Source organism: Corvus kubaryi, unplaced genomic scaffold, assembly GCF_017639235.1.
Source record: "Corvus kubaryi isolate FWS band 111438036 unplaced genomic scaffold, C.kubaryi_AGA036_p1.0 138, whole genome shotgun sequence".
NCBI classification, from domain to species: Eukaryota; Metazoa; Chordata; class Aves; order Passeriformes; family Corvidae; genus Corvus; species Corvus kubaryi.
The window spans coordinates 11,005,815-11,031,092 of NW_024580672.1; the positions used below are offsets into that span (position 1 = coordinate 11,005,815).

At 58.7% G+C, this 25,278-nt stretch overlaps 3 protein-coding genes across 4 annotated transcripts in view; 1 reads left to right on the top strand and 2 right to left on the bottom strand.

The window, feature by feature from the left end:
* Window positions 1-166: 166 nt before the first annotated feature.
* TWNK (twinkle mtDNA helicase) lies at window positions 167-5,350 on the bottom strand. The gene is made up of 5 exons (XM_042019197.1): window positions 3,946-5,350; window positions 3,187-3,427; window positions 2,410-2,517; window positions 1,894-2,035; window positions 167-1,305 (listed from the first exon to the last, which is right to left on the bottom strand). Exons 1-5 carry the CDS (start codon window positions 5,204-5,206, stop codon window positions 1,051-1,053), a joined length of 2,007 nt encoding a protein of 668 aa, XP_041875131.1. The 5' UTR covers window positions 5,207-5,350; the 3' UTR covers window positions 167-1,050.
* A 32-nt stretch (window positions 5,351-5,382) lies between these two features.
* MRPL43 (mitochondrial ribosomal protein L43) lies at window positions 5,383-6,382 on the top strand. Its single transcript, XM_042019204.1, has 3 exons — window positions 5,383-5,555; window positions 5,855-5,967; window positions 6,151-6,382. Exons 1-3 carry the CDS (start codon window positions 5,425-5,427, stop codon window positions 6,363-6,365), a joined length of 459 nt encoding a protein of 152 aa, XP_041875138.1. The 5' UTR covers window positions 5,383-5,424; the 3' UTR covers window positions 6,366-6,382.
* A 50-nt stretch (window positions 6,383-6,432) lies between these two features.
* Window positions 6,433-25,278, bottom strand: part of SEMA4G (semaphorin 4G) — an 18,984-nt gene continuing 138 nt past the window's right edge. The window contains exons 1-17 of one of the 2 annotated variants that reach the window (XM_042019195.1): window positions 25,176-25,278; window positions 14,926-15,163; window positions 13,609-13,757; window positions 12,979-13,041; window positions 12,801-12,899; window positions 11,567-11,660; window positions 11,221-11,334; window positions 10,875-11,041; window positions 10,557-10,726; window positions 10,249-10,393; window positions 9,949-10,171; window positions 9,748-9,863; window positions 9,247-9,398; window positions 8,979-9,040; window positions 7,620-8,897; window positions 7,295-7,414; window positions 6,433-7,212 (exon numbers count right to left, since the gene is read on the bottom strand). The exon at window positions 25,176-25,278 is cut by the window's right edge and continues 138 nt beyond it. In XM_042019195.1, the coding sequence (XP_041875129.1) occupies window positions 8,038-8,897; window positions 8,979-9,040; window positions 9,247-9,398; window positions 9,748-9,863; window positions 9,949-10,171; window positions 10,249-10,393; window positions 10,557-10,726; window positions 10,875-11,041; window positions 11,221-11,334; window positions 11,567-11,660; window positions 12,801-12,899; window positions 12,979-13,041; window positions 13,609-13,757; window positions 14,926-15,049 (2,538 nt within the window). In that variant the 5' untranslated portion in view covers window positions 15,050-15,163; window positions 25,176-25,278 and the 3' untranslated portion in view covers window positions 6,433-7,212; window positions 7,295-7,414; window positions 7,620-8,037. Of the gene's footprint in view, window positions 7,213-7,294; window positions 7,415-7,619; window positions 8,898-8,978; window positions 9,041-9,246; window positions 9,399-9,747; window positions 9,864-9,948; window positions 10,172-10,248; window positions 10,394-10,556; window positions 10,727-10,874; window positions 11,042-11,220; window positions 11,335-11,566; window positions 11,661-12,800; window positions 12,900-12,978; window positions 13,042-13,608; window positions 13,813-14,925; window positions 15,164-25,175 lie in introns of both variants that reach the window. The other variant, XM_042019196.1, reaches the window with a different exon arrangement.

Consider the following 25,278-nt stretch of genomic DNA (forward strand, 5'->3'; position numbering starts at 1 on the left):
ATGGCTCAGGTTAAAACTATTCCCAGCATGGAGGTTGGTAATAATCTGGTGTGCCACAGCTGGGGCAGGATGCTCGGCAAAGCAGGAACATCCTCAAGGGGCCACCTCCTCCCCGGCCAGGCTACCCTCCTCAGACCCAGGGCACTCCAGTCACAGAGACAGAAAAGACACTCATATTTATGCTTTAATAAAACTAGAAAGAGAAAAAAATCAAAGGGATTAGACCAAGATCCGGCCATGGACACTTCCTACCACGGCAAGGACTAGTCAGGTCACAGTATTTGCTGCCTGCAGCCCTGAGGGCAGGGGGATGGCAGCCCCCCCAACTCAGCAGAGCAAGGCAGGGCTGTTCCCCACATGGTTTTATTGCTGGTGATGCCCCCCGGAGAAAGGGGCTTGGGAGACCCTGAGCAAGGGGGCCAGGTCAGGCGCCAGCTGAGTGGGTAGAACAGCCAAGTTCCACATCACACCTGCTCCCACCCTGGAGCATGAGCCACCCACAATCACCCACACTTTCCTTCACGATCTTTCCCTTGCTGGCTCCATCCCAGCCAGGATTGAGCTCACAGACCCCATTTGTGACAGGGAGGTTTCTACTACATGTTCCTCTGCACAGTTGCCCCCCACAATCCCTCCCAGTTAGTGACAGCTCATGATTTCAGCTCCATTTTAGACACAATTTAACGACCTGACCCAGGTCCAGAGATACCCAAGTCCCAGGCCTGCAGATCATCCCTACCATCATCCAGCTTACTCTGCCTCCACTCCCCCCATGCTCCCAGCACTTAGCACCAACATGGAGCAGCCAGTGTTTGTCAAAGCACCTTCCCCAGCCACTCTTCGCTAGGATGAGACCACTCCTCCTCTCATGGAGGTCCCCCATCTCAGAGACACTGTGCTGGTGGTCAAGAGGCTTGTTCGTGCAGGAGAAAGGCCCACAGAGGTGCATGGCAGATGCTCCCAGGGAAGAGGAGCTGGCATATTCCAGCCTTGGGCTGCCAGAACTAGTCTCCATCCCTCCAGATGAACCAAGGAAGAGACCTGCTGGGCTCATGGTTTCTTGGAGGCTCCTGAGCCTCCCTCCACAGTTTTATTGGCTAAAAGCTCCTTCTCCCCCTTCATTTTCTTCAGCCTGGCCTTGCTTTTGGAAGATGAGAAGGAGAGCGAGGCCTTGCTGAACTCCAGAGGGAAGATACCCACGTCCCCGTCAAAGCGATTCTTGGACACCTGCAGGTAGCGCTTCCCTGGCCCCGTCACCAGCTTACGGTCCTGCAGGATGAGGACGTTGTCGGCCTCCTGGCTGGCCTGGGGAGAGGAAAACATCTTCAGGGGGCTGCCAGCAATGCTGCCAGAGTCACAGGCCTCAGATATGCTCATGAATGCTTGCCCAGCTCCTTTAAACCCTGTTACAGGGCACCCCAGGCCACAGCAACTCCAGCATTTCCCCAACATCAGCCCCTTGCGCCCTGCTGGAACATCCCAGTGACCCACCAGGCACACCCTGGGGAAACGGGATCACAGGAGGGTTGTGCACAGACAGCACCTCCTGCCCACTACTGCAGGGTTGGTCAGCATCCTGGAAGAGACCAGAGTACTCAGAGAGCCCATCCCCGCACCCTCCCTGCCTCCCTCTTTAATTATCTCCTACTACATTCCACTCATAGTCAATGAGTATTAATTAACTGCACCTAAAGCCCCAACAGAGCTTTAGCTGACAATGGGTTTGCTCTCTGCCTGCATCAGGACTCTGGGAGACATCCTACACCTTTCAAGTGCCCAGTCATCATCCAGGGTGCTGATGGGATCTGGGGATGACTGCCCAACATATCCTAGCCCCTTCCTGGGAATAAGCTGTGCCCAAGGGACAGGAAAGGCCACCCTGGCCCAGCTCACCTTGGCAGAGCCGAAGATGGAGGCTGTCTGCAGCTCCTTCTCATCATCCTCCTTGCGAGGATGGATGATCAAGGTGATGTGGCACGTGTTGTCCGTGGCAAACTTGCGGAAGGCACCAACGACGTAGTCCTGGGCAGCGAGCCTGCCACAGCAGCAAGAATGGGGTCAGGGGCTGGCATTGCTCAGTGGCTGGGGGCATTGCTCAGTGGCTGGGGGCAGCAAGGTGCTGATCCCCACAGAAGGAGCCATCCAGGAACATGGGCTTGCTCTCCATGAGGCAACCAAGCCTACACGGGAAGAGGGATGTGGCACGGCAGGGATGGCTGGTAACCTGCTCACCCCTTCCCTCCTCTTCCTCCCTAGGACAGTGATTGCCCTTTAATGAAACACGGCAGCCAGACAGGAGTAAAGGGGACACCCTGTGTGGGTCCCCAGCCCCTGCCGTGACACCTGACAGAGACAGCTCCAGCAGTGAGGGTGGCAGAGGTAGGAAGGATTAGACTGGAGAAGGGCTACCTGTCCACAGAGAGGTGCTCGTGTCCCATCATGAACTGGAGATTGTCGACGACCACGTGGGTGATGTCGTACATGTAGACTGCGTGCTGCATGGTGTCAATCACTGTCCTGAGAGGGGAGACCAGGATCAGCCCCAGGGATTAGTGGAGGTGGGGATGGGAATGCTGAGCCAGGCAAAAGGACGCAGAAAAAGAGCTGGAAGGTACCAGGCTGGGTCCCGATGGGACCTGGGCACATCTCACCTCTGCCTCCCCCCCGTATAACAGGTGCAGCCCCATCCCCACAAGTAAAGGTAGCTGGGATCAGGAAGACCCAGCTGCTGCCCACACAGTCCCTGCCCACTGCCCTGCAATCCCCCCAGCCCACGGGAATTCTCAGGGCATATGGGGATGCATGCAGGTGCCACAGTGCCTGATGAATAGAAGGAGCTGGAGGTGCCTGTCCTCCCTCTTCAGCAAACAACAGCACTGCAGGTAAGCAGGGTGTGGGGGTACATGTCCTGCCATGGGCACAGGCTGGCTTCAGAGCAGCCACCTAGCACAGGGTCAAGTCCCCTCCTTCACCCCCACCGCAGAGAGAGGCTGCGAGAGTCCCCATGACTGGTGGTTGGCCACACAGTCCCCACACACCAACCCTGGGACTTCAACAGTCCCAATGTGCCTCCTGCCAGCCCCAAATCTGTGACTCACTGCGGGGGAAGAGCCCCAGCTCCCCAGGGCCCTGCAGCACATGCCATGAGGGGTAAATACCACTAGGAATGGAGGTGCAGGACCATACTTGATGTTCTGCTGGCCATGGAAGGTCATGAAGTAGAGCGGGAGCTCCTCAAAGCGATCGGCCCACTCATCGTACAGTTCTAGCTGGTCCTCCAGGCGCCGGCCAGCGAACTGCGTCAGCATGATTTTGGCCAGGCGGACATTGTTGATCTCAAAGCTGCCCCACAGCGTGCACACTCCCTGCATGCACAGGTCCAGTGCATACTCGCTGATAAACGTGGTCTTCCCACTGCCCGTTGGGCCTGGTACAAGGACAACAACAGGAGAAATTAGCTGGGGGAGATGATCTGACCCATCCTGAATGTGCTGGGGGGTTGTTTAGAGGTGGAATCACCAGGGAGCAGGGTAAGAGAAGCCCAACTGCAGCATTCACACCATAAATAAACTTCTCGTGCCACCTGGGTGCTCTGGCGTGGCCTCCCACAGCTTGTGGGTCCCCACAGGTCCCTGTGAAGGGCTGGGCAGCCAGTGGGGTAAGCACAGGGAGGGCTCAGACAGGAGGTGGCAGGCAGGAGCAGGAGTAAGGGACAGCCCAGGACTTCCTATGCTGTCCCAGGCAGGGAGCCCATCACCACACTGGCATGCACGGTCCCACCACACTGAGAAATGCACCCCAGCCTCTCACACACTCACAAGACAGGCTCAGTCAAAGCCATGAGCAGAAAGAGACCTGGAAAACTCGTGAAGCACCACCCCCAGGAGGGTAAAGCCACCAAAGACCCCTCTGCTCCCCCTGTCCACAAGTCATTGTGCCCGCTACCTGTGAAGATGGTGAGCTCCCCTCTGCGGTGCCCTTTGAGGAGCTTGTTGAGCTCGGGGAAACGCGCCCACTTGACGCCAGACACCTGCTCAGTGTTGACCAGCTCCCCAAACACCTCCTCGCGCAGCTGCCGGAAGGAGACGATGGATTTGTGGCTGGCAAGCAGGGCAGAACGCAGGATTTTGGTGACGTTCAGGCCCTGGTTCAGAGCCTCCAAGGGCCGGGGCTGCAGGTTGCCAGGGCGCACCAGAGAGCAGCGCTTGAGGCTCAGCTTGCGAGCAAAGAGCTTGGCAGCTTCCCAGGAGCGCAAGTCCTCGCCCAGCCACAGCGTGATGCGCTTGAACTGCTCCAGGTAGGGGAGAAGGGTGGGAGGCAGGCAGCTGGCCCCCCGTGGCAGGGCCAGGGTGGCCACTCCTGCACTTTGGTGCAGGGCCAGGGCATCCAGCTCCCACCCAGTTAAGACCAGCTCTGTGTCTCGGCGGCCAATCAGGGGCAGCCCAAAAAGATTGCGATAGGAATCGAAGCGCGGTAAAGTCTCTTCCACGTAAGTTATCGTGCTCCCCTTCTTCTCCACCCTCACGAGCTTCAGGCCCTTCAGGGTCGCGTTCTGAGGGCTGAACCAGAGGAAGACGAGAGACCTGGCAGTCCTCAGATAACGCACCCCGAAGCGTTTCAGGGTGGCATCTGTCACCATGGAGATACCAAACAAAGCCTTGGTCTCCTTGATCTCCTTCTCATCCAGCAGCTCCCAGAGCGGCAGAGCCCGTTCCCAGATGCAGCGGGCATCCTCGCGAGCCTGTCGCATTTCCTCCTCCACCTCCTCCGAGCTGGCAGGAGGAATGGGAGTAATGCCACGGTGCCGCAGCTCCACGTTAGCCTGGAAGTCCTGCCAGGTACCCTCGGCCAGGGTGGCTGTGCACAGGAAGCTGCCCGTGGTCTTGTCAATGAAAAGCGTGAACGGGGCACTGGCGGACAGCGGCTGGCCCCCGCCGTCGCCGGTGAAGAGGCTGGGGGTGTGCAGGCAGCTGTAGCCATCGTGGAAGGGGATGTCCTCCGCCCGCAGGTACTGCCGGATCTCGGTGATGGAGACGGAGGGCGCAGGCCCGTCGGGGGAGGGCAGCACGTCCTTCTTGTAGCGCCGCTGGCCGAGGCGGCCCGGCGCCCCGGGGCTCAGCGAGGCTCCCTTGCTCCTGGCCCCGCCGCACAGCAGCGGCAGGAGGCGGCTGGCGGCTCTGCCGGGCCGCAGGGGCACCAGCGCCATCCTGACCGCCCCGGCACCCGCCCGCGCCGCCGCCGCTCCGCATGGGCGGCTGCCCCGCGGCCCCCGGCCCCGCAGAGCCGCTCAGGCCGCAGCCCCCACGTGCGTCCGCACGGACACCGCCATTGCGGCTCCCGCTCCCGGCGCGTCACTTCCCGGCGGGCCCGGGGCGCCCCGTCCCGCCCCTCCCGCCGGTTCCGGCTCCGGGTGAGCGCGGAGCCATGACGGGCCGCGGGTCGCCCAGCCGGTTCCTGAGCGCCGTTCTGCACAACGGCGTGGGCCGGTACGTGCGGCAGCTCCAGCGCCTGCAGCTCCTCTTCAGCCCCACCGCGGCCGACGCCCGCGGCGCCAGGTACCGCCGGCGGCACCACCCGACTGCCGGGGATGGGGAGGGGAGAGCCTGGGGACTGGGGGGACGGGTTTTCCCTTGGTCCTGTCAGCGTGGGCAAGGGACAGTGCTGCTGCCCCTGATCACCGGGCAGCGGCGGGGTGGGATCCCCAGCCTCTTGCGAGACGGGGCAGGAGCTGGAAGGCGGCATCGGGGGCACGACTCCAAATTCTGCGCTGTGACTTTTCCTGTGGGCTCGGCACGGGCGGAGGGTGACCCTAACCTGGCGGCTATGGCGATTCTTCCCCTCCTCTGGCCCCCAGAGAATTCGTGGAGGAGGCGGCGCAGGACTTCGCCCGGCAGCACCCCGATGTTGTCCTCTACGTGAGCCCCCAGTCGGGCCCGGGCCCGGCCCCGGTGCTGCGGGCCGAGTACTGTGAGTGCTGGGGGCCTTGGGGAGGGGATGGGGGCGAGGGTCTCCCTGCCTGCCCCGGCTCTGTGCTACCTCTGCCCGGCACAGACGGTGCCGGGGAAGCTGCTGTGGGATGGGGATCAGCAGCTGCCCCCCGGAGGCTGCAGAGTGGGGGGATCCCGGCCTGACCCCCACGCTCTGCTGCAGTGAACGGGACGGTGCGGGACGAGCTCATTGCCAGCAAGACGAGTGAGGAGATTGTGCAGCTGGCCACCAAGCTGGCCAACCAGTCTGGCCTGGACATCATCCGCATCCGCAAGCCCTTCCACACTGACAACCCCAGTGTCCAGGGCCAGTGGCACCCCCTCACCAACAAACCCTCCATTCTCACCATCCAGGGCCCACGCCTGCAGCCCCAATAAAGCCTCGTCCACCCCCATGTCTCTGTATCCATCTCTCCTGCCTTTAGAGGGAAACTGCCACACCATGTCCAGACAGAGCCGTGTTTATTGCTGGGGGGGATGTGGAGCTGTGCATGAGGAGTGCCAGACACAGAGTGATCCCCCTCCTTGAGGGGTTGGGGGTGGTCCATCGGGGTGGCTCACGTCCCCTTCTTGCAGCAAAAACAAGGGCTGGGGCAGGGTGGGAGAGTGTGCAACTCTTGCCTTTTCCTGCTAAGCCTCACTCTCCTGGAATAGGAGGCCTGAGCTGTAGCTCATGAGGGACCCCAGGGGTTATCACCCCTCTCCTGTTTCCCCTGCAGGGCTGAGCCCTTGGCAATGTCCTGATCATGGAGGTACGAGCAAGGAACACGGGGGAAGACGTGGACCCCCACACGTCTGTCCCTCCCCAGCTTCTCCAATATCACCACACTGTTCCTGGAGCACAAGATGCTTTTGTCACCCCCATCTCTCAGGTTCCCTCAGGAGATGGCAGAAATAGTTGGAAGGATTTAGGGACCATGGCTGCTCCTGGAAAGTTCCATAAAGAGAAGGCTCTAGAGGGAGGCAGCCCTTTGTCCAAGGTTCTTTTTCCTCACTGTTGGAGGACATTTTCTTGCCCACGTTTTCTCACAGGTGACAGGGCTGTGCCTGAACCCCAGTTCTCCAACAGCACCACACAGGAGGGCAGAAACACATTGTGCTTGGGGCCACAGGGGCACTGCAGACTTCAGGGGCATGTGGATGCTGCGCTGGTCCCTTGTCACGCTGTGGTGGCTGCCAGTCCTGCTGCTAGTGCATCTTGCTGCCTGCTGCTGCATCCAGTGCCCTGGGGAAAGGGAGCAGAGCTGTGTCAGGGTTGGAGGCCCTGGGAAAGCCACCTCCCCACGGCACCCAGCCCTATATTTCACCTGTGGCCTCTTCGCAGTGGGCATATGCCCCTTCACCAGCTGCTCCAGGGTATTCAGGACATCAGCTCCTCGCCCTATCTCCTGTCCCTCGCCAAACCATCCTCTCCCAGAGAGGAAACCCTGAGGAGGCAGATTTGGGAGAGTGGGCAGGGGCTGGAAGCCACAGAGACCACCCCTCACAATGTGAGATGTGTCCAGGGCCCCTCTCCTGCCTGAGAGCCAGCAGCTGGGGAAACCCCACCAGCCCTACATCGGGAAGGGATCCCATGCCCTGTGAGAGGCACAGTGTGTCAGCCCTCAGCCCCCCTCTCTGCTCTTCACCCACCTCTCAGCAGCTATCCAGCTCCTGTGTGCCAAGGGACGCCCAGCAGGGCTGGCCAAGTCCACATGACCACAACAGCGTCTCTCTCACGCCTGGACGAACAGACAGAAACTCTCCCTCCCCATGGTGTCCACCTTCAGCCAGGTGCCAGCTCCTGTCTCCAGCTCGTGGCCACCGTCGGTGAGTTTTTATACATAAATAGAGCTCCAAATTTAAATAGATACTTTTTCCTTTTCTTGTTTTCTGTACAGCAAGTCTCAAAAGTGAGTGAAAAGCCAAAGGAATGGCCGAGCCCGGGCCCGGCCCAGCTCTGCCATCCAGGAGGTAGTTTTGCCCGAGTCTTGTAACACTGCTGGCAAAGGGTGGGAGAAGGGGCTGGAGGGGAGGAGGGTCCCACTGGCAGGACCCTCCTCCCCAGCCCCTACACGGAGCTCTCGTCCAGCTTTTCCACCAGTTGTGTGTGTTTTCGCTTCTCCAGAATTTTGCTGAGCTCCTCGGTGAAGGATGCGCTGTAGAGCGGGGAGACCAGCGGCTCCTCCTGCTGCTGCAGCAACATGTAGCTGTTGCCATTCATCTTGCGGAGGACATTGGGCAGAGCCCCCACGCCGTTGGTGAGCTCGGCCGGCAGCGGGGGTGGCAGTGGGGGCACAGCAACCGGCAGCTCCTTGACTGGGGAGGTGGCAGCCGTGGGTGCCTCGCCAGGGATGATCCGCAGGCAGCCATCGGGGTAGGTGAGCTCTTCCTCTTCCTCCTCCTCCCGGTGGCCCTTGCGCAGGCAGTTGGCCGAGACGGTCTGCAGCTCCACGCTGGCTGGCCGTGGCTCCCCTAGCACGTACTTGCCCTTGCGCTTCTCCAGGCAGGACATGTACAGGAGGATGGTGCTGAGCACGGTGCAGAGCACCACCAAGGTGACGATGGCAGAGATGTAAGCCACCTTCACGTCGTTGGTCGCCTGGCTGGCAGCATGGGGCGACGGCACAGCCGTAGGGCTGCGGGGCAGCTCGGGCAGTACGGTGAGGCTGTAGGCAGCCAGCAGTGTCCGGAGACCCTGCTCCTCCCCGTAGCAGCGGTACTCGCCGCTGTGCTGGGGCAGCGTGTCTGTCACCAGCAGCCCATCCACCCCCACGCGCAGCCGGTCCTGCCCCGTGCCCAGCACTTCGCTGCCGTTCAGCAGCCACACAGCTCGGGCTAGGTTGGAGCGCTGGTCGCAGGGCAGCAGCACGTCGTCCCCCTGCAGCACTGTCCGGTTCTTCCACAGCAGGGAGCCTGCGGGGACACGGACTGCCTTACACCTCTCTCAGCCACTCTAAGGGATGCTGGACACCAGCATCCCCACGGTTCTGAGGGGCAGCAGAGACTCACCCCGTCCAGAGCTGCTCCGGCATCCCTTGTTGCCACTTTGAATGTCCTGCACCAGCCCTATTCTGCAAGGCATGGGGGGCTCAGCCATAGAGCTTTGGCTGAGCCAACCCTTACAGGGGTCACAGCCACCAGGAGACACACTGTCAGATGCCAGGCCTTTGGGGTTGGCTCTGGGGTGACTGTGCCACGAGGTGACATGAAACGGCATGGGATGGGGCAAGTGGAAGGTTCATGGGGACCCGGCTGGGGACAGGCAATGCATCCCTACCTGTCCGTGGAGGTGATGGCGCGGCAGGCCCTGCCATCCCAGGCACAGTAGGGGTCCCGGGCGAGGATGCAGTCGTAGCAGGAGGCGTACCTGGCGCAGGAGGCCAGGGGCACCTGCACAATCCCGCTGGCTGCCCCCACATACAGGCTCCTCTGAGGGGGAAAGGGCTGGCTCAGTATGGATCTGGCATGGTGCTGCTGGGCTGTGGAGTGCCCCAAGGTGCCCAGAGACCCCCCCAGCCCCACAGCACAGCTCTCCCTTCATGGCTGTGCATGAGAAGGGCCCCCAGCTCCCAGTCAGTGCTGATGAGTGCAGCTGGCAAGGAGGTGCGGGGCCAGGCTGGTCTGTTTCCCCAGGCTACCCTGCTGGGGTCCAGCACATATCCTGAGCTGGGGTGACCCATGAGTCACACCCCCCCCAGTCCCCCAAACAGCACAATGTCAGCTTCACAGCACAAGCATGCCCTGTGTGTGGTGTCCCCCTACTTGTTCTACCCCTCACCTGGATGCTGGAGATCACCAGGCTCTCCACAGGCTGCACGTCCCTGAACACCTGCACCTCCTCCACAATGTGGATGCCAGAGTTCACCACCACAGCCTTGTGGATCCAGCCATCCCCTGGAGAGCAGAGCAGGGGTTTAGGAGGGAGTGTGAGGTGTGCCCTTTGCCCAGCAGAGGCCTATCAAACTCAACCCACACTCACCCGTCCCCATGAAGAGCACATCGTAGGAGCGGCCATCCAGGGCCTGCACCCTGTCTACAGCCATCTGGCTGTATGCCACATTCTTCTTCACCAGGAGCGGCTCCCCGCCGGTTGGCTTCACCTCCTCAAACATGAGTGGGTGCAGCTTGACAAAGTCCAGGACACTGTTGGGCAGGTCCTGCGAGGAGTTGTAGCCCTTCCTGCGGGAGTGGTCCGTGATGCACTGCCCAGGGGAAACGGGGGTCAGAGAGGAAGGCGGCTGCCCTGTGCCCCCCCCATTCTGCACTCCTAGGCACTCACGGAGCCAGGCCGGGGCTCAGGCACTGCACCGTCGTAGCGGGACCACTTGCGAGCCCAGTCCTGGTACTCCATGTAGGGGCCCTCGAAGGCATGCTGCACCGCTGAGATGTTGTAGCGGCACACGGCCGAGGCCTCCATGGTCCTCCTGAGGGGCAGAACCTCACCTAAGCCTGGGCAGATACATGGGTGCTCCCAACCAATGCACCCCCGGGTGCTCAGCACCTGCCTGCACATCCCCTCAAGCATCTCTGGCTCCCCTGGTGCTGCAGACTTTTAGCCCCAATCATTTTGGCCACTGCCTCACTCACCACTGTGCTGAGAGTGTGAAGGCAGCGTAGAAGACAGTGCTGGCCCAGCCGCCCCCGTCCAGGCTGCAGACACTGCGCAGCACCTCGTAGTAGGGGATGTAGCAGACCAGGCGCGCCTTCATGAAGGACGTCCACTTGCGCTGCAGAATCTTCTTCCCCCCCAAGTCGCTCTGGGAGGGTGCAGGGAGCATTTCTGCACAGGCTGGATGGGTGTTCATTCCCCTCTGCCTGTGCCTCAGTTTTCCCACAGGTGCAGGCATGCTGCCTCTGCACCAAGAGGAGCAGTGCTTGGTTCCCTGTGGCTGGGAACATGCCTACCTTGCAGACACGGGCCACCCGGGCCACTCGGGCCACCTGACTCTTGTCAAAGAAGGATGTGGTCTCCTCTCCTGCCCGCTCCGTGAAGAAGTAGTAGATTTTGTCATCGTCACCCACTGGGCTGTCCTTGCTCTCCCGGACCAGCACAGAGGCCACAAACTCAGCATCTGGGGACATGGCACGAGAGGTGGTGATTGGAGACCAACACAGAATGGGGAATCCTTCCCTGCTTCAGTTCCTTCTCATAGCAAACTACACAGCACTCCAGAGTCACCCCCCACACCTGCTCCACACTCTCCAGGGCAATGCACAGTGTCCCACAGCCCATGATACGGGGTCATCTCACCATTCAGCCAGTGCAGTGGGGACTCCTCTGTCTTCAGTGGCCGCTGGTGCAGGTTCCTCCGAATGTCAGGGAGGCTCCGAAACTCATAACGTGTTGCCGTGTACAAGCCTCCATCTGTGCAGGGCAGGTGCCCATCAGCATGGCCCTGCAGCCTGGGGCAGCCCCACAGACCACCAGCATCCCCACGCCCCAGGCAGATGAGTAGGGGGAGGACCAAGTCCTGATTTGCTAAGGCCTCTGCACGTGGAACCCACCCAGCTGGCACCCCTCAGAGGGGTGCTGGGGATGGGGCCATGGTCAGTGGCATCCCGCATGTCCCCACCAGCCCTGGAGAGGTGCTGCTTACCCACAACGAGGCCAGTGTAGCCACGGGCAGGGTCATATGGGCACTTCTCCTTGCCTTCCTCAAAGTGGGATGGCAACACGAACCTGTTGGCATCCTTGAGGGGGACAGGGAATCAGGTTAGACAGGAGGGGACAGACCCACCTTGCCTGCCAGCCTCAGGCTCTCTGCAGAGGCTGCTAGCAGGGACAAAGTGATGCCCACAGCCATGCCCTTGTCCAGGTAAGACAAACTCCCCCCAGCACCCTCCAGCTGGTCAGAAACCACACAGCCAGCCAGAGTCCCCAGCCAAGAGCGGGTAGAGGGCTCTGGGAGGAAAGGGAACCCCAGTTTGGCATTGCATAGGCACTGGGCAGGAGCCAAGCAGTGTAGCAAGTATTCCCAGATGGTGCTTGGCTGGCAGATGCTGCTCAGCCAGCCTGGGTCCCCCCCAGGTGCTGTCCATGTCATGGCAGGAGTTACTTTCTTTGGGGTTTGCACTTCAAAGCATGTCAAATGACGGGGCCCTTCCAGCTTGGCAGCTCCTCCACCCAATTTCCAGTGTGTGTGATGGCCAAACCAGACCAGCAGCACAGCCATGGGAACAGGCACAGCCTCTCCAGGGCTCCCTGGCCACACTGCAGATGTAGTCCCGGGGCCCCTTTGCCCCCCAGCTCAGGGAGGGAGGTGGGCGAAGGGCAGTTGAGTCTCCATTGACTCAAGGAGCTACTAAAAGGGGGTCAAAGTCCCACTGCCAGTAAAACAAGGCTGCTCATGGACACTGCCATGAGTCACAGCCATGTTCGGACTCCCAGATTGGCACAGGAAATCCCTGGGGAGGGGCTGCTGAGTCAGTCCTGGCCCTGTCACCCTTCCCTGGGCATACATACCACCTGCCATCAGCCATTCTGCAGCCCCTGCTCTGGGAGGGGACTCTGCAACAGCAGGCACTGGAGAGCAGCTCCAGGGCTGGTGCATCCCATCCTGCTGAGCCCACGTTTGTCCCCCATGGTGCTGATCCACCCCCAGCCCTCTCGCTTTGGGGTCAGAGTCCAACCCCAGTGCTGGGGTGGGGACTTATGGCATCTGCATCATGGTGGCCACGCCCTCAAACCTACTCACCCCAGCCTCGGGGTCACTGACCCCCACCGCAACGAGTGGGGCTGTGGGTTGACATGGTGGGACAGGGGCTGCACCCCTCTGGTGGGGTGACATGGTGGCAGGGGACAGGTGGCAGCTGTGGGTGAGCTGTACTCACGATGGCGGCGCAGAGCGGGTGGAAGGCGTAGGTCCCGCAGGCGTAGAGGTGGGTGCTGTTCAGCCGCTGCAGGAACCGCACGTGGTTGAAGCACTCGGTCTGCGGAGGGGGAGCGCAGGCGTTACAAGCCGGGAGAAGCAGGGGCAGCCCCTCCCCAGCTCCCACCCAGCAGCTCTACCTTGTTGTTCTTGCCCTTCTGCAGGCAGTCCATCTGCTTCTCCGGGGAGGCTTCCCAGTGGATCTGCAAGGGGAAGAGAGACTGCTACTGCGTGACCCCTATCGCTGCATGGTTCCCCCTGTCACTGCAAGCTCCCGCTTTCATCAGAGCCACCTGAGATGATAAAATCCTTATTTATTTAGGGAGGGACGGTTGCTCAGAGCACAAGATGGCACTCTGCACACATCCCAGCAGCCTGGGGTGAGAGTGTTCCCACACCCCAACCTGTGGGCAGACATCCCAGAGCACTGCAGGAGCCTGGAGGATTTTGGGGTATCCTTCTCTGGGGCAGAAAAAGAGTGTGACCCCCCCCCGCCCCTCGTTCTGCTGGTGTGCCCCTGAAGCAGGCACTGCTGAGCTTGGGGATGTCTCCCACTGCTGTCCCCATGCTGCCTCGCTGGGGAGAAGGACCAGATGTCCACAGGGGACCTGGGGACAGACCTGGAGACATCACCTGCAAGCAAGACCTGAGATGGCGAGGGGGAGGTTGAGCCATCTGGAGGTTGAAGGGATAGAGTGGCCACGATGGGGATTGGGCAGCGTGGGACAGGAGAGGACAACCAGCCGTCGGCGGGCCGAGGCCGGGCTCACCGTGCGATGGGAGCCGTCGGCCACGTCACTGGAGTTGAGGGCGAAGATGGCTCCCCTGGCGCCCACGTAGAGGATGCCCCGGTCGTCCTCCAGCAGCAGGGTGCTGTAGTTGAGGGTGCGCGCGTTGAAGCGCCGGACTTCCGACAGCTCTGCAAAGGGAACAGGGGGCTGAGGGGGACCCCAGGGCAGGCACAGTGCGAGCCACTGGGAAAAGACAAGAGAATGAAGTTGGAAGTGGGTGGGATGGCACTCACTGAGGTTATCAGGCAGACAGTGCTGGGTGACAGCAGGTACAGCAGGAGGAAAGGCAGGGAGGAGGTTTGGTAGAAGGCAAAAGGCACTAATTGGGCTCAGGCTCACAGAGGAAATTTCCCTCTGCTAATTAAAGCACAGCTCAGGGGTGGGAGCTGCAGTGTCCATGCTGGACACAGACCTGCCATGGTGTTTGGGGAACTGCTGAAGAAAGCAGAAACATGCCAGTGACCCTGGCTCTGAAGTGAGGCCAGCCAGCCCAAAGGGAAGGATAAAAAAACCTGAACCAGAACTGCCATGCAAGGGGAGCAATTCTGCAGGGGGGCTGAGTGCTCCTGCCCACCAAGCCAATGAAACCATCCAATTTGGGGTGCTGAGAAGCATGACATAGGACTCAGCCCTGGCCAGAGGGACCAGCAGGAAGTGAAAATTCTATGAGGCTTGGGACACCAGAGGGAGCTGGAAAAGAAATGATTCCCCCCCCCTTTCCCAGAAAAGAGGCATCACCTGGAGAGAAGAGGGCACCCCAGCTGCTAATGAAACTCTCCCACCATCAATTGCTGAGTTGAGCCTTACTAATGAGGTCAATGAAGTCATGTGGATGCCCAAGGGACAATGACACTGCTGGGCTCACTGACACCACAGAGGCTGGAGACCAAGAGCCCAGTGGCAATTAGAGAAAATCATGGAAGAAAGCTTCCTGCTGACTATTTGGGCCATAAGATCCCAGCCTAGGTGTGAGGCCCAGCTTAGGACACCCTTCAAGGGCTGCTGGGCAGGGCCAGGGGTTGGTCAGGGCTGTCTCCCTGCACATCCTTGTCCCTCTCCAGCTTTTGGGGAGATGACTTTGCCATGCTCCCTTCTTTGGGGCACCCAGTACCAGACAGGCATGTGGGCTCTGATTTCTGGAGCCCAGGGGATCAGAGGCCCCCATGTAGCCACCCTCCCATGCCGAGCCCCCTGCTCCAGGGGGTTGGCAAAGACTGGATGCAGTCACAATGCACCAAAACCAGTGCCAGCAAAATTCCAAACCTCATGCTGCCACCAGGACCCACACCCCCTTACCATCAAAGGTGACTGTTGTCCTGGGGGTGGCATCCAGGTCGGTGGCAGAGCGCCGTGATGGGTAGCCCATGGCTGCTGCCGCCATGAAGAGAGTGGTCAGGAGATGTGCTGGAGCTCCGCTCATCTTCCTGCTCTCTCGGCAAGGGCAGCCGCCTCAGCCGCTGCCGCCGGGCCAGCACAGCCAATCCTCGGCACGGGCTCTCCAGCTCTCTGGGACAGGGCTGGCCACCAAACCCTCCTGAAACACAGAGCACTGGGTCAGACACTCCTGCTGTCCCAGCACCTCACAAGCAAGCAGGCTTGGGAAGGAGCCAGCTGCATACACGCATGGATGCTTGACCCGGCACGGCCTCAGACCAGGGATGGCTTCAGGGAAAAACAAACCCTCATTTGCTGAAGGGGAAACTAAGGCATGGCACAAGGCATGGAGCCTGCAGCCATCACAGGGCATGGAGGGGAGTTTGAGCAGAGTGACCTTCTGCAGCATCCCCCTGGGTCAGCAACCCAGTGGTGAGTTGCTTGCTGAGCACTCGGGTCAGCTGCTTGGAGGTACATTTTCCTCCAAGTTTTCTCTGCATTCATCCCTCATTCGCTCCCAGTCTTTTGCTCCTACAGATCTCCCTGACTGAAGGATATGTTTCAGCAGAGCCAGCTGATCCCCCACTGCATTTCACACTCAAAAAGCAGGCACTTTTGTCCCTCAAAAGCAGAGAAAGGGGCTCAGGGCCAAGCCCCTCTGTGGGTCTCTTGGCCCACTGGGGTACCCCAAGACCCACTCCCCAGAGTGGCTGCAGCAGGAATGGCAGCAGTGGGAGTCCTGGGGAGCCCAAGGTCTCCCCCTTCCCAAAAGCCCAGCTGACCATGTCCTCCTGTGCAAGATACTTGTCCCCAGTTTTGCCCCTCCTGAAATGATGAAACTCCTGAGGATTGAGGTATTGGGAAGGAAGCTCCAAACATGTAGCAAGGTAAGGTGAAGGAAAATCCATACAGGAACTGCTTGGCACCTTCATCAAGTCTTTTCCAGCGGAAACAATTTTTTCCTCCCAGTGTTTTTCCATGAGATTTCAGTTTCCTTTTCATCCCAAGCTGCCTTGAAGCTCCACATCTACTTCAGCTCTCACTTTCATGCATTCGATCCCTCACAAATAACCCCCGACCTTTCCCAGCTGCACTGAGCAAAGCCACTAGTTCATCTTGCAGGCACTAAGGAGGAAAAGGATGACTGGGTATCTCTGAGCTGGAGAGCTCCCCGTAAGTAACCAGCACCTATATATTTGCTTAGAGGTTTATAAATATATATATATAAACCAGATACCTGACCCTGTAGAGAAGCTGCTCAAACACGCTCACTGCAGACGATTTCCCTGAAGCAAATACTTTGCCGGGTCCCAGGAAGAGGGGAGGTAAAACCAAAGTGAAAAGGGCTTTGGGGCTTCAAAGGAGAAGTGAGGGGCTGGATGTGGATTCAGCCGTAGTTCTGGAGCTTGCATCAAAGTACTGCTTCCTTCAAGGGGTTTCAGACACAAACCTCACACCTGCACTGGCTGCTGCCCCAGAGCATTCCGGGAATGGGGCAGATGGGAGATGTTTCTCCCTGCTGCCTCACTGTCCCCCGGGCTCCAGAGTAGCACTGAGTACCCAAAGAGCATCCAACCCTGGGTGCAGGCAGGATGCTGCCTGCAGAGCTGAGCTGCCTGGGGAGCAGATCCCAGAGCAGGCTCCCTCCATGTTACTCCTGTTTCCAGGATGAGCCCTGTACAGACCGAGGGTCTGCCCATGAATGATGGCACAGCAATGCAAGGCAGCTGAGTGCAGATGGAGGTCAAGAAGAAAGTATTTGCTCTGGTGGCACCATGTCTAGCACGAGCCAAACCCACCAAGCTTTGGGCAAAGCAAGTGGTGGGGTCACACCTAGAGCACCAAAGCACCCTGGCCAGCCCTATGCTGACAGCTCTCTGTCCTGCCAGTGGGAGCAGGGCCACTCTGGAACTTGCAGGGACCCTTCCCCAAGCCTCCACATGGGGACATGAGTCTGGAATCATGCATAAGCCACAAGAGCTGATCTACCTCAGATGGGAAAGGAGAGCAGGGGAGAAACCTCCTTAGGACAAGGCAAACAATGATCCCTCATAAATGGATAACAGCCATGCATGCTGCTGGGCGTCCTGGCTTTATCTCCCCTGCACAAACAAGCCCTGAACTTTGCCTGCTGCTTGGCTCCCGACATGCCGGGGACTGGAGCCGGGAGTGCGGCAGGGATGGTGCTTATCACAGGGCCAGCGTGGCGCTGTGAGCCAGCCCCGGCTAACATTTAACCATTGTAAGCACCAAGCCAGCACAGGGGGGAAAACCAAACGAATAAATTAGACTGGGGAGTTGTGCAGGGTTCCTAGCCGGGCAGGGGGGAGCAGCCTCCCATGCTGTCAGGGCTGGGCTCTTCTGCTTTTTCCAGGGAAGCAGCTACACCCATTTCCAAAGGCTCCTTTGCCCGAGATCAGATGTAACTTTGTCCTAAAGAACATTTAATCAGTTATGCTGTAAGAGCCAGTTAATATTTTACTCAGAGAAGCCTGTTCCAAGCCTCCCTATTTTTTTATTTTCTAGTTTTTATTTTTCATACCTAGGGTGGGGGAGAAAAAGCAATAAGGAACTGAAACCATCCTTGGCTCCCCTCAGGTCAATACCCTGGTCTCCAGTCACAGCAAACACCCCCAAACCCATCATTTCCCCTTTGTCAGGGTGCAAGTTCTAAGCTCAGGGTGAAGCCGAGGGCTCAGGCAGGAAGCAGAGGAGGTCTTGATCTGTCGGACCCACCACTGGGGCTAGGGGCAGATGGATTACACAAGTCCAACACTTCAATGAGAAATGGAAAAAAGCTGGGAATGGAAACATCAGAGTTTTCTCTGGGGAAGGGAAACAAAAAGGGGAGAGGAAGAGGCTGAAAAGCAGCAGCAGCTCCAATGGAACTAGGAGTTTAAGAGAAAAACTGCTCGGAAAGCCCACCCCATCCCCAGGAGTGAGCTCCCAACTCCCTTGGCACCTCACCTACTTCCCAGCACGGGGCCAACATAGGACCTGATAATCCAGCCTCAGCTCCCACGTCGGCTGGCGACACTGAAGAAGCAGGACGGTGGAGGCAGGACACAGCCGCAGGGCTGACGGACACCCCGAGAGGGACGAAGCCAGGAACCAGCTGCTCTACTCACAACATGTAACATCCACAGAGGCAAAAGCCCACTCTCCTACCACTGGCTATCAGTGCTCCGATGGGCTTCAGCCACAGCTCCCAGCATGGAGCCAGACCCAGGTATGGTCTCTCAACAGCAGGATGTGTTTTCTGGTCCCTGGGGAATGCCAGGAAAGCACTGGGGCGGCACAGGCGTGCAGGCGTGGGTGAGCGCGCAGGGGAGCGAGCGAGCCCCGGTCAGGTCTGACTGGGTTTACTGGGTCACGACGGAAGCTGTGTGAGCATGACTGTGCCGGCCTCAGCCTCCCACCGGCAGCCAGCACACAGCACACCCAAACGGGCTGGCCCAGTCGGCACCTCCTTAAAATCCCCACGACCAGCGTCTCTGGAGGAGCAAAAAGCTTTTGATGAGTGAATTTCACAGTCTCACCAGCCTGGATCTGGCCAAAGAAACTAGCCAAAGAAACCAGCCAAAGCTGTTGCACACCTCAACAGCCACTGCAGCAGGGCTTTCTGTGGGCATAGGGGCCCCTTCCCACTGCCCCATGGTCCTCAAAGTCACAAGGCAGCAAAAGCTGGGAGCACACGCTATTTGCAAGCTGCAGTGCAGGGAAGCTGCGCTGTCTGTGGGGCTGGCAAATATGGAGAGACCACAGATGGGATCTTATGGACCCCCATGGATGTTTCCTCATCAGCACAGCTAAAAATTATGCCAGCTTTTTAATTTCAGAGGAACTCAGGAGAAAGAATGGAAGTGGTGGGTGGGAGCAGCACTTTTCCAGCTTACCCTCAGCATCCATTCTGGATGGCAAGACAGATTTGCGGAGTGGGATAAGACACTTTCCCATCCCACCCCTCCCAAGACAGCTTCTGTTTGTTTCACCAAGATCTAGTAAAGCCTAAGCAGGCTCCCAGAGTGGCTGCTGGACATTTCTCCTCTCAGGAGCTGCTCCCCTTGGCATCACAGACTACTACCAGCGAGCACTGCTGGTTGCCCAGTGGGAGCCAGGGATTTCCAGAGGGTGTTCTCTGGGTTATGGAGTTGCAAAACAGCCTTAACAAAACCCCCATCAGGGACTGCACCAGAGGACACCATTTGCACTTTGCTTTTTCAAGGCAGCCCAGCCCAGGCACTCCAAACCCCATGCAGCCGATTCCACTCTACTCACTGGGGCCAAGCCTGGCACATCCCCCTGCAGCCACTTGCATTCCCACTGCCACTGAACTGTTCTACCCTCCAGGAGACTGGCTCAAGCTGCCCTCAGGTTCAGCCGAAACAGCCCGACCCATTCCTGGTGCGGGTGGGGGGAAAGGCACCTGCTCCAGGGGATGAGGTGGGGAGAGCTCCCGGCTCCCAGGCGTGGGAACAACCAGTAAGTTATGGGAAAGGAGCCACCCAAGGACGGGAGACAAGCCTAGCCCCAGCCTGGATGCGAGCGCAATGTGTTTTGGGCCCCCCTTCCCTGGAGGCGGCAGACCTTGAGTGGGAAATCCTGCGAGATGTGGGAAGAGGAGCCAGGATGGAGGTTGCCAGGCAACTTTAATTCAGCCCTTGATGAACTTCCAGCACTTTGCTTCTGCTGCAGAGCCCAACCAGCAAACGATAAAACATCAGATCCATCCCAAGCCCATAGTGTCCACCTGTCCGTCCATTTGTTCGAGGAGCTTGCTCCTGGCCTCATGCCTGGGTTGCCCTGCAAGGACATGGGTATCCTGTGGCAGCATCCCCAAAGGTCAGCACTAAACAAGCCACTGTTCCCTTTTGCAGGGGCAGGATTTGACCCGTGGGACTGGGCTGGTGCTGCTGCACAGATATTTCTCAACTAGACAGAATTTTTGTCAACAGCACAAGAAAAAAAATGCAAACTCGTCAAAAGCCCTCCGGGAAGAGGGGACCCATGCTGGGTCAAGGGAGAGAAGGAGCACAGTGACCTCCTGGGAGCCCCTCCCTGAGTTTATTTTAGTTGCTTTCTTTAAACAAAACCATGCTTGACCCTGAGGTGCTTCAGCAGACACACACAAGAGCTTCCGCTGTTCAGGAAGCAGATGTACTTCTCCTTTACCCAAATTTGGGATTTGGGCACAGAGAAGGGGAGGAAGAGCTGCAACATCAGCTTCTCTCACAGAATATCCTGCCCTGCTCCGGGCACAGAGCCCCCATGCAGAGCACAGCCATCATGGAGCCAGGGAGGCGGGTGGCAGGCCATGGGAACAGGCTCTGAATTCCCACAGCACAGTCCCCACCAGCCACCAGCAGAGCCCAGCACATCCAGAAGAGAGCACCCAGCTCTGATCCCAGAAACATCGCAGTGGGGAGGAAACACGCGAAGTAGCAAAGTGATGGATGGAACAGCGAGCGGGGACAGTCGGGGATGCAGGCCGGTTTAAGGGGTGCCAGTGCTGGAGGGAGCCAAACATCCCTGAAAAGACAAGCTGAGCAGTCAGCAATAAAACTAATAACAGCCCCATTTCCAACAGATTTGCCCCCCCAGCACCACGCCTTGATCGCCACCCCCCTGCTGCATTCCTGTGGGGAATGCTGCCCACCCCACAAGGAGCAGGGATACACGGTGTCCCCGCTGCATGGCTGCAGGGCTCAGGGTGTGTTAGCTTCTCCCAAGCTCCCTGTTTTCACTAATCTCACAAGAACTCGTTCCTCTCCTCCATCAGGTCGGGTCTGATGTGGAGCAGGAGGTTCAAAGGGGCTGCCAGGCAGCAACGGAGCTCAGTGCCAAGTCCCCATGGGACCTCTCCAACCATTCCCATCCAAACCTACCCAAAAAAGTCCAACTGAGAAAATAAGGAAAGCTGCTCTGCCCTGTGCCATGGCTGCCAGGCACAGGGACAGCTCTGCTCCAGCTGCTCCTGACACGACACAAGCAGACAGCAAGAGCACAGTGTCCAGGACAGCAGAACAGATCACTCCTCCACTGCCCACCCTAATGGAAAACCCACCAACACCATCTGTTAGTTGAAACAGTTCCTTGCCTGCATCCAGAGGCCTTGCCCAGAGCTGGCCTGGAAGGGTGCCAGGAGGGGAGGCTGAAGGGCAAACCCTTGCAGCTCAGTGGTAGGACCAAGAGCACCAAGGGATGCCACAGCCAGCCCAGACCCAGAATCCCTGGACAGAGCAGCAAAACTCCCCTCACAGGAACAATTCCTCATTGCTGAAGGCCATTAGCTCTTGCACGACAGCAGTGAGGACACAGTCCCTGTGGCTCTTCCTTCTCACACAGCACATATGTCCCCTTTGGAAACACCACAGCAGCAGCCCTGGGTTGACCCCACAGCCTGGGAGCACCTGAGAGTACAGCAGGGAGTCATGCAACAACCGGGAAGTGAAACCGGATGGTGCCGAGACTCGGTGGCCCCGCTCTGACTTCACCCTCACACCTCCAGTTCAGGACATGGGGGAAGCAGAGTGCAGCCATTGAGCCCTGGGATGTGGGGTGCAGATCCCTGGGGCTCCCACCTCCTCCATCATGAGGAAGAGGCAGGCTCAGTGCTAGCAACATCACCTCCAAACCCCAACATGTTCCATCCTTTCTTCATTTGCCGCATGACAAGCTTCACCGCTGGCCAGCAGCCCCTCGGCAGCCTGGACAAACGAACAGACAGACAGCCCTCCACATCACAGCAAATTCTCCCAGCAAGGGGGCGTCTGCATCCAAGTGGCTCAGCACTAGATGTGATCTGCAATCCAGCCTTCAAAGGCTTTGTGGCTGAAGCACATTGTCTCCTCAGCAGAAGCAGCAAAATAATTGTAGAATTAAATTCCCAGGAACAATTAGAAAGAAAATGAGAAAAAAAATCCCAACCCTAAATGTAAAAGGACATCTCAAAGCCAGCAGATTTCAGGGTTTTGTAAAGCATCTGAATCCATTTGCCTGTCCCTGTGGCTGCACTGTGTTTCATTTCACTGGGCTCATACAATGCAAGACGGAATTAACTCGGGTGTTTGTTTAGAGCCGGTTTGTCTTCCAGTTTTTTTCCAAAGCCAGGTTTGAGTTTCAAAGATGTTTCTTGGCAATGCCTGGGGTTCCCGCTGTCGGGACGGTGCGGGGTTTTCCCAAGGGGAAACAAGAGGCTCAGAAATCTCACACAACCTGGGGCCCCCTTGGAAGCGGGGACAAGAGGTGGAGCACAACCCAACTTGTCTGGAGTGAACATGGGGCTTTCTGCTGCAAGCTTGTTCCTCTCCCTTTTATTTATTCCAAAGATAAACTGTTTTCTTTTCCAAAGTCCAGCAAAACCAGATGACGGGAGCAGTTTTAGGGCTTCCAGCTTCAACATCTTGTTTCCTTTGCTTTCCCTCCAACAAAGCTTCAGTTTGGGGTCAAACCCAATTTTGATATTCCACTTTGCATTCAAAACTGCACAGCACAAAGCAGTAACATCTTGCCTTTCCCACAGTTGTTTGCATACCGCCAGCTTTGCTGCCCCAAAATCAGATCCCCACATTATTTACATGGGCCGGGCTTTGCAACAGACAAACAGTCGCCCTCCAACAGGTAACGGAGGTGGGATTGTACCTGGAGGGAGCTTTTAAGCAACAAGAAAAGCAGAACCCAGAGCACACCCTGAATCACGAAGCTGCATCCCGGCCCCCACACCGGTTAGTTACCAGGTGCCTCAAACCCTCGGCCTCCTTCATCTCTGGACAGCAGACCTCAGGCCCCAGGAGGAAGGAGGGGGTAGGTTTGGTGATGACCTTGCTATGGCAAAGCCCTCATGCTTGTAAACCACGAGGAGCTGGTGGCACAGCCAGCCAGGGAGGGACGGAGATGGCAGCACTTCCTCCTGAAGCACCAGCCAAGTAGGGAGCTCTACCTTTGAACAGGAACAGGCACCCACGCAGCACCACTGTCAGGGGGGCAGGGGGGGAGGGGAGGGAGGGAGGGAGCGAAGTGCGTAAAAAAGTCTGGGGGCATCACCCCTCCCCTCCGAGAGGCAGCAGGTCCCCAGGACAGGCCCCCTCTCACAAAACCACCCATCACATGAGCTGCTTCCCAACAAGTCTCGTCAAGATGCCAAGCAGAGCCGGCGGGCAAGTGCAGGGAAATTCCCCACACGCGGCCAGGCAAGGCTGGCACCACATCTCCACTGCACCCGCCACTGCCCTCCTGCACGGGGTGCCGGCAGAGCCCCCCACTCTGCCCCCCACGCCAGTCTGGCTAAGCACACCTGGATGCTTTTTCCCGGCACATGACCTGCCAGATTTGCTGAATAAACCTCCCAGCTCCAGCAAACCTGCTGCATTCCTGGTGGGTAAAGTGGTGAAAGGTTCAAATAGATGCTGGAAGAGGCAGGGGGGGGAAACAAAGCCTCATCTGCCGGAACTGAAAGGGCAATTGGGATTTGGGGATTTTTTTCCCCCCTCAGGTTGCAACACAAAAACAAAATCCTGATAGGAATCTCTCCTGCTGGGGGGCAGCTCCCTGCCCCTCACCCTCTGGGCAGAGCAAGCCTGGCCAAACCGAGATGAGGCACAGACCTGTCCTGCAGGGCACACACGAAGCATCTGCGGCTGCCGTGGTCATCCCGCCCAGGTTTGGGGTTCAGGTGGGGGGGCCCCAACCTGCACCTGCCGCAGAGGGAGGCAAAGCAGCTGGAGCCCGCAGTGGCAGGCCAACTAGCACCAAAAATGCCGCTGTTCTTATTAATAATTTCCCTGCATCTGAGCAGAACTGCACTCCTCATCCATTTTGGGAAGCCTCTTTGTCTTTGGAGACTATTTTTCTTGGCACTAGACGAGCCTTTTCACGGTTCTCCCTCCCACTTCACGCTCTTGGTTTAAAGGCCAGGCACAAGTCACTAGCCCACCTGGGCAATAATGGAGAGAGCAAAGAGAGCCCCAAATTCCAGTGCTTCAGGTACTTTCTACCTTTGGATTGGCACAAAGATGCAGAGAAGCCCCAGCACAGGCTGGTCTGCTTTGCCTGGGGGGCATCTGCAGCCCCCAAAGCAATGCATCCCAAGGAGATGAATCTCGACGAGTCAGGGCTCAGACAAGCCACATTCCATGACCACCCCCTGATTTCCAAAGGGAAGGAGAGGGGGGCAGGGATTGTACTGCACCACCTGCATCGGTTTAGTACCTCATCCCAGCCATCTGAAACAGCAGCTGACCCCAGGTAATGCTCAGCCTTCCCAAATACCCCCAGCAGTTCTCATCCCTGCAGACCCCTGATCCCCCCCAGCCTGCTGGGGAAGGAAAGGGCTGTATCCAGCCCTCCCTGCCCAGAGCTGGTGCTCTGTCTGTCTGCAATTCCTACCATCATGTTCCCTTACACCCCCAGCATATTCCCCCACCACTCCTACCCAGGTCCCCCAGACCCACCTCACCCCACGCCCCAAACCTGTCCCCCAAGTGCTCCTGCATTGCCACCAGATCCAGCATATCCCACCTCCCCCTCCGGCTCATCGTCCCCACATCCTCACCTGCATCAGACCTACCCTGAACCCCTCTCCACCCTGCTTCCAAGGCTCTCCCCTCTTGTTTCCCCCAACGCATTATTCCCTGGATTTCAACCACAGCAGGTCAGAGCTCTGCTCCTCTGACTCTGGACCCTTCCCGTGAGCAGCACCCACACCCAGCACCCCAGATCCTGCTGTGGACTCAGCACCCGGATCCAGCAGCCGAGCACACAGAACCAGCATTCCAAATCCTGCTTGTGGAACCGGACCAAGACCCGGCACTCCAGATCCAACACTCCCAACCCTGCCTGTGGATTCAGCACCAGGATCTAGCACCCCTAATCCTCCCTACAGACTCAGCACCTGGGATCCAGCACCACAAACCCTGCCTGCAGACCCAGACCCGACCCTGATCCAGCACCCCAGGACCTACCAAGCGATTCAACACCCGCACCCAGCACTCCAGATCCTGCCCGTGGGCTGAGCGCTCAGCCTCAGCCCCGGCCGTGTGCTTGCAGCACCCACACCCAGCCGCACGACCCAGCTTCCCGGATCCTGCCTGCGGACGCGGCGCCCGAACCCAGCACCCCCCTGGCCTGCGGACCCGCACCCGCCCCGGCTGGCGCTGCTCGCGTCCCCTCGGTACCTGCCTGGTGCGGTGCGCTGGCGCAGCAGGGGAGGGCAGGGTACGGCTCGGCACGGCGGCTCGGCACGACAGGGCTCGGTTCAGCACGACAGGGCTCGGTTCA

Excerpts from the sequence above, each read along its gene's own strand:
- MRPL43 (XM_042019204.1), top strand. The coding sequence starts at position 5,425 with ATGACGGGCCGCGGGTCGCCCAGCCGGTTCCTGAGCGCCGTTCTGCAC. Across the intron at positions 5,556-5,854 it reads GCCGACGCCCGCGGCGCCAG|AGAATTCGTGGAGGAGGCGG; the intron begins GTACCGCCGGCG and ends TCTGGCCCCCAG. Across the intron at positions 5,968-6,150 it reads GGTGCTGCGGGCCGAGTACT|TGAACGGGACGGTGCGGGAC; the intron begins GTGAGTGCTGGG and ends GCTCTGCTGCAG.
- TWNK (XM_042019197.1), bottom strand. The coding sequence starts at position 5,206 with ATGGCGCTGGTGCCCCTGCGGCCCGGCAGAGCCGCCAGCCGCCTCCTG. Across the intron at positions 2,518-3,186 it reads CATGGCCAGCAGAACATCAA|GACAGTGATTGACACCATGC; the intron begins GTATGGTCCTGC and ends CTCCCCTCTCAG. Across the intron at positions 1,306-1,893 it reads CCATCTTCGGCTCTGCCAAG|GCCAGCCAGGAGGCCGACAA; the intron begins GTGAGCTGGGCC and ends TCCTCTCCCCAG.